Genomic DNA, 6,327 nt, shown 5'->3' on the forward strand with positions numbered 1-6,327 from the left:
GGGTGATGGGGGAAAATAAGGACATATGTAATACTTTTAACATTCTGCACTCACTGGGAGGTCAGCTCCCTCTCTGTGGAGGAAGCCAGAGGCTTAAACCGAGCTCGGACGAGCATCTCTGTGCGTGAGTCTGAGTTCTGGCAGCCTACGGGGTCTCTCACCTAAGAGGCCGCCAAAGGCCCGAAGAGGAAGTGGAAGGGAGCCTAGCCCCTGGGCCAAGGGATGATGGAGGGCTGCCCACCATCACACTTTACTGACTCAGTAGAAGACAAACCTTTTAATGTGGTTTTTTGTTTTTTGAAAAAAAAAAACCTCAGTGGATCTTTTCCAAAGATACGGCTTCTAGAAAATGGTGGTTCCTGTACTTTTTATAAAAGTTCAGAAAAAAATATTCCCACAAAAATAACGACTGTTCATGAAAATGATCCATCTCTGGTGGCTGGACAGTCTGTGCCCACCTCTGGGAACAGTCATCAACCTGACAGAGAGAGAGGTTCGAGAACACCCCGTGCCCTGCTCCGCCTTCTCATCCCCACTGCTGTCCCCTTCGCTCCCCCTGGGGTCTGCTGGCCTCCCTGCATCTGTCTGTCCTAACAACATCCCCAGCCTGCCCATCTGTCCCCACTCTGCCCATTCATGTGACGTCTGTCAGTCTCTCAGATGTCCACTGGGGCATCAGGAAGAACAAAGGGTCGTCTGTGTGTCTGTCCTGTCAGGTCAGCAGGTTGTTGGGGGGTCTGCAGGCCAGGCTGGCCGAGGCTTCCTTTTTTTCAGGACAAGCTGCTATTGGGATGCTTTCCAGGTCAAACGTCACCTGGAGCCGGGTAGTCAGGGGCACAGGTTTATCTGAAATGGTCTGTGGTCAACAGGTAAGAAAAGACAGGTGGAACCCAGGCCAGTCCCTTCTGGAGAGGTCACTGAAGGCTCCATGTCCCAGGGAAAAGGTCACGTGCACGCTGCGAAGTGGGGGTTCTAAACGGCTGAGAAGAGAGGGGGACTTCGAGCCCAGACGATGCGGGCTCCTGCTGTTGGGCTCACGAAGCTTTAACTTGCAGCGAGGCTGTAGCTGGTCCTCCTGCGGGAAGGGAAGAAGCCCAAGAGGATGAGGGAGGGTGGGGTCTCTGCCCTGCCAGGCCCCGTGGAGGTGTCAGTGGCTGTTCCTTGTCTTCCTAGCAACTCCTCCCCTCACACACACCCCCAACCCTGTGTGAACAAAGCCATAAGCCTGTTTCCCCAAGTCCCATCAAGCAGCTGTGTGTCACTCCCTGAGTGTAGCACGTGAGGTCAGTATTACTTGGCTGTAGTCTTGAGACCAGCCATGCTGAGGGATGAGGGATGGATGATGATGTCACTTCCTGTCTCCCCTGTGTGGTCCTCTGTGTGTACATGTGAGTGCATGAGCATCTGCAAAGATGTGGATACGTGCTCATGAAAGTCTGTAGCACCATGTTGATACTGCAGCACCTGCTTGGTCTCGGGCACTGTGCTAGGCTCTTAGGACATAAAAATGAATAAACACAAAGATATGGCCTCAAGGTCCCCACAGTCTACGGGGAAAGCCAGACAGCAGATCCTCCCTGCAGTGGAACCAGTGCTCTGGGAGGGGGAAGGGCAAGGCTCAGAGAGCTCTCAGCACAGCCTGTCGGGGGAGGAGTGGAAGATGATCCATCCATCCATCCCCGGGTTTCGGCTCCCAGACGGGAGGGTGGTGGAGCTGACTGGGACAAGACCATGAATTCCTTTGGGGGATCATTAAGACTGACTGCCGTGGTTGTGGGACGTCAGGTGGAGATATCCAAATGAGAGCCAGGGGTGTGGATCTGGAACTTGAAGGCAGTATGGGGGTGGGGTGGTAGGGTTGGCAGGAGGACAGCAAGCACAAGAGGTGCTCGGGGTCAAGCAAGTGGAAGAGGTGCCCAGGATTATGGAGAGCAGAAGGAATAGGGGTGAACAAGGGAGCCCTCCCATACCACCATCCTACTGGTTATCAAGGGAGACTGAGCAGCAGAAGAAAATTTAGATGGTGTCACTGAAGCTAAGGCAGAGTCTCCAAAGGCAGGATTGTTCAGTGGTGTAAGCACCGCCGGGGGACCTGCGGCCTGGTTGGTCTCACATCGGCACACGTCTATGTGCCTCCGGGGGTGCTGGTAGCTGTCTGTGTGTACCCGTGTGCATGGGGTGCCCACCTTCGAAGGCTCAGCTGGTGAGAGGAGTCCTGGCTTGGCACCTTTGGACCGGGGCCGACCATGAGGATGCAAAGACCGGTGAGGATCATGCAGGTGGGCACAGCACCGATGAGGACCTTGAGGGTCACCACCACCTGCTCTGCTTGCTTGCAGGCTCCTGCCTCATACCCCGCAAACCTGGAGAAACACCATCCCATCATCCAGCCCAGACCCTCCCGAGCCTGGCTCCTTGAGGGAGGGGTCCCAGATCCCCCACCTCCACACTCTCCCGAAACTTGGATTCATTTCTTGGTCAGATCAGCCTAGCCAGGGTGGAAGGAAGTGTTGAGGGAATGGGCTGGTCAGGGAGGAGTTCAGAGAGAAGTGAGAATGTGGGGGGCTGAGGCTATGGCCCTCAAGAAAGGCCCCTTTCAGTCACATTCCCAGAGCCAGCTGAGGAGGTGTCTGCCCCGCACTCTCCAAAGAGCAGAGCTCGGTCCCCCGGTCCCCGGGCTGGCTGGGGTGGGGGACTCTGCCCTCCTCCCACCCAGCTGGTCTTTTGTGCCCCCGCCACAGCCCAGCTCTGGGACTCACTCAAGACTGAGCGTGGAGATGCCCAGGGCCCCTGCGCCCGAGAGCTTAGTGAAGAAGACGTAGGACGAGTAGAAGATGGTCTCTATGCCGGGGCCGTGCTGGTGCTGCAGCTGGAAGTCATCCACCACGTCTGGGAGCATGGACCTGGGGGAGGGGCTGCAGAGTTATCCCCCTGACCCCCCTGGACAGCCACCAGCCTGCAAGCTCTCGGGGCAGAGACCAAGTCAGGGTCATCCCTGAGTCCTCACTATCCAGGGCCAGGACTAGACCACAGAGAGCCAGGCACTGTGTGTTGGCATTCCACCCGCACCTCTACACCCCCACCCCTGGCTGCCCACCATGCCTGCTGCTGGTGCTCTTTTAGGAGGGCTCCCAAGATGGAGCGGGTGGCCTCCATCCCTGCCAGTGGGAGAGCGGCTCCCCAGCACAGGCTGGGCACGAGGGGCCCGGGGCACCAGGTTGACATGAAGGAGGGCAGACGCATCAGGAAGGACATGAAGCTCCCACGTTCCCTTCCCCTCGCGCAGCCTACCAGGGTAGCAGCAAGGACAGAGCGATGCTCACGCCAGACACAAAGGCCACGACGTATGCCACGGGGGCTGTGGGCACAGCAGCCAACAGGATTACAAAAGGCACCATCACCTGGGGAGACAGACACACGAGCTGCTCCCTCTACCTGCCCCGCTTGCTCTTCCCAGCACACACTCACCCGTCTGGACTAACAACCCGTGCCTGGTCCTGTGCTGGGCACTGAAGACACAAGCGATTACAGATCGACCGGCTGGCCCCCAGGAGGCTCCGGCTCCAAGGTCAGCCTCCCCCAACCCAACTCCAAGCGTCGCTTCCTGCCTCACTCACACAGATCCCGAAGGCCGACATCCTCTTCCCAAATCGCTGCAGAACCCACTCCCACAGCGGGGTGCTCAGTACAGCTGAGACCTGTGAACAGACAGAACCATCACAGCCTGGCCCACGGCCCAGCCAGCCAAGCGCCGGTGCCTCTGCCCAGGTTCTCACAGCCCTGGCTTTTAGGTAGGATGCCCGGCCTCCACGTTGCCTCCTGGTTGGAACCAGCGGCTATGAACTTTATGACCCTGGCCCCAATTCCTCTGCCAGAATGTAGGTCCAGAATGTTGCCCCCCAGAACTCTGGCCACACATGTCATGTCAGGGACCACACGTGTCACCCAGGTCTCCTCACCAGGATGGTTAGCACCAGGCTCTGGACGTGGTCATGTAGCTGGGAGGCGTGTGTACAGAACAGGACCAGGTAGCTCTGCTCCACCTGAGGAGGGTGACAGGAGGTGGGTGAGTACAGGAATGGCAGGACCTCAGAAGGCAAGAGCAAGGCCTACACCTCAATCCTGGCCTCCCTTTGGAGACCTTGAACCCTGGTTGCTGCCGCCATCGTGCAGTCCCCGCCCTACAAAGGATGCTTATCCCTGACACAGGCATAAACACCATTCCTAATCTACCAGCCCCCCTTGCACAGCTAAGATTGGGTGCACTTTACCATCCAGACTGTGTTCCTGGTGTCTCGGCCCTGACCCTCCTCATTCCCAGGAGCTCTATCTAGATCTCTCTCCTCCCAGCACCACCTTCTCTGGGCCACACGCCAGCTGCTGCTCTCTCCCTATTACCACTCAAGCCTAACTGTGATGCCGTGGGATGAGAGGCTGAACCTGAACCCACGCAAGCTCAGTGCGGCTGGAACCAAGCCAGTGGGGATGCGCCTGGCCAGAGGTACCTGGACGGCTGCTGAGATGAACAGGAAGGAGATCACCAGCTTCAGGTAGGGCGGGTGCCGGACAGTGAGGCCCAGCCCAGCCAGGAAGCTCATGCCCTGGCTGGAGGCCGGGGCAGAGGGGTCTGCAACACAGGAAGGTGACATCGCGACCTGGCAGAGTTCCAAACCAAAACCCAGGCCCACGAGCAGCCCTGCCCCCAGCTTCTGCCTGCACCTCTGTACCTGGCCGCTCCTTCACCCCCAAGCAGAGCAAACCACCGCACACGGGGTAAGTCACAGCAACCGCGGCGGCTGCAATGGAGTAGAGACAAGTCTGTGGAACAGGACAGAACTGGGGTGGGGTGATGTCTCCCACCCATGGAGGGGAGGACACCCAGGGGCAGGGCACCTCCCAATGGGAGCAGAGGGACCCTCAGCCCAAGTCCAAGAATACTGGGTACTCCTCCCAGTGAGCCCAGTAGGAGGGGGAGAGCTAAGGGCCAGGATGGACCTTCTGCTGACCCTGTGCCTCCTGCATGCAGCCATGCACCAGGAATCTGAGGATCTGAGTCCTCTCTCTCTCTCTCTCTCTCTCTCTCTCTCTCTCTCTCATTTTAAAACAAACATTCGGCCCTAGCCGGCGTGGCTCAGTGATGGGGCGTCAGCCTGCGGACTGAAGGGTCCTGGGTTCGGTTTCGGCCAAGGGCACATACCTGGGTTGCGGGCTTGATCCCCAGTGTGGGGCATGCAGGAGGCAGCCAATCAATGATTCTCTCTCATCATTGATGTTTCTATCTCTCTCTCTCCTCCCTTCCTCTGAAATCAATAAAGAAATATACATGTAATACTCTTTGTAATACCTTAAGCAATAAAACAAAATTAAAAAGAAAGAAAAAATTATAGACCTAAAAAAAAAGAAATATATTTTAAAAAAATAAAACAAACATTCATTGTTGCTGATTCTGTATGCCAGACCCTGATAAGTGTCCCCTGAGCATCCACAGTGAGGGGCTTGCAGTGTGGGAGGAAGACAGATCCATGAGCACAAGTCACAGTGTGATGGGGGCTGACCCAGATAAATGTCAGAAAAGAGACAGAGGCTGCCTGGGGGAGGGGGCGGGGGGCTTCCGGTGCGGGTCCAGCACAGCTGCACAGGGCCCCACACTCAGAGGACCCGCACTTGGGGACCTGCTCTCTGGTCGCTGTCTGGAACTTCTAGATGCTTTTATCTATGAATTAATTTGTTTTGTACGTGGAGTCGATGGGATAACAGAGCTGGAGCCGCCAAGAGGCGCCTGAATGCTTTGTGCCTTTGGGGGTGGGTTCTCGGCCCTCTCTCCCCGCCCTCCCTCACCCCCAGGTGAAGGGCAGGGGCTGTGAGGCAGCGCCAGGACGTGGCTGTGGATTCAGAGGAGTTTTGTCCTAAATCATGGCAGGATTTGGCAATGGGCTGGACTGAGGGAGAGGGAGGACTAGAGGATGATTCCTACGGTTCTGGGAGGTCGGGATGTCATTCGCTTAATGGGGCCAATGGACGAACTTGATGGCTGAAGTAGACACAGCACACACACACACACACACACACACACACACACACACACACCCGTGGCTGGGGAGGGGTCCCTTCTCCTTTCACCCTGGGGGTGGGAGGCCCCCCAGGAGGGCTCCGCCCAGAGCTCCTTAGGGACCCCACGCCCCCTGCCCTCTCCCTGCCCCTGCCTGGGGCCTGCCTCCTCCCCTCCAGATGCGCTGAGGGTGTTCACGGTGAGAAACCCCCCGGGCAGAGGGTCTGGTGGGAGGACGCACGGGTGGGGGGAGCACTCACCGCGTGGGGGGAGACGGC

General features: G+C 57.6%; 1 protein-coding gene across 1 annotated transcript in view; it reads right to left on the bottom strand.

Annotated features, from left to right (window-relative positions):
* Positions 1–6: 6 nt before the first annotated feature.
* Positions 7–6,327, bottom strand: part of MFSD2B (major facilitator superfamily domain containing 2B) — a 10,862-nt gene continuing 4,541 nt past the window's right edge. Inside the window, exons 6-14 of the mRNA XM_014546619.1 lie at positions 5,975–5,978; positions 4,728–4,916; positions 4,506–4,627; positions 3,960–4,043; positions 3,618–3,698; positions 3,292–3,401; positions 2,760–2,903; positions 2,187–2,363; positions 7–1,075 (exon numbers count right to left, since the gene is read on the bottom strand). Coding sequence (XP_014402105.1) covers positions 1,045–1,075; positions 2,187–2,363; positions 2,760–2,903; positions 3,292–3,401; positions 3,618–3,698; positions 3,960–4,043; positions 4,506–4,627; positions 4,728–4,916; positions 5,975–5,978 — 942 coding nt within the window. The 3' untranslated portion in view covers positions 7–1,044. The remainder of the gene's footprint in view (positions 1,076–2,186; positions 2,364–2,759; positions 2,904–3,291; positions 3,402–3,617; positions 3,699–3,959; positions 4,044–4,505; positions 4,628–4,727; positions 4,917–5,974; positions 5,979–6,327) is intronic.

Source organism: Myotis brandtii, unplaced genomic scaffold (assembly GCF_000412655.1).
Source record: "Myotis brandtii unplaced genomic scaffold, ASM41265v1 scaffold454, whole genome shotgun sequence".
NCBI classification, from domain to species: Eukaryota; Metazoa; Chordata; class Mammalia; order Chiroptera; family Vespertilionidae; genus Myotis; species Myotis brandtii.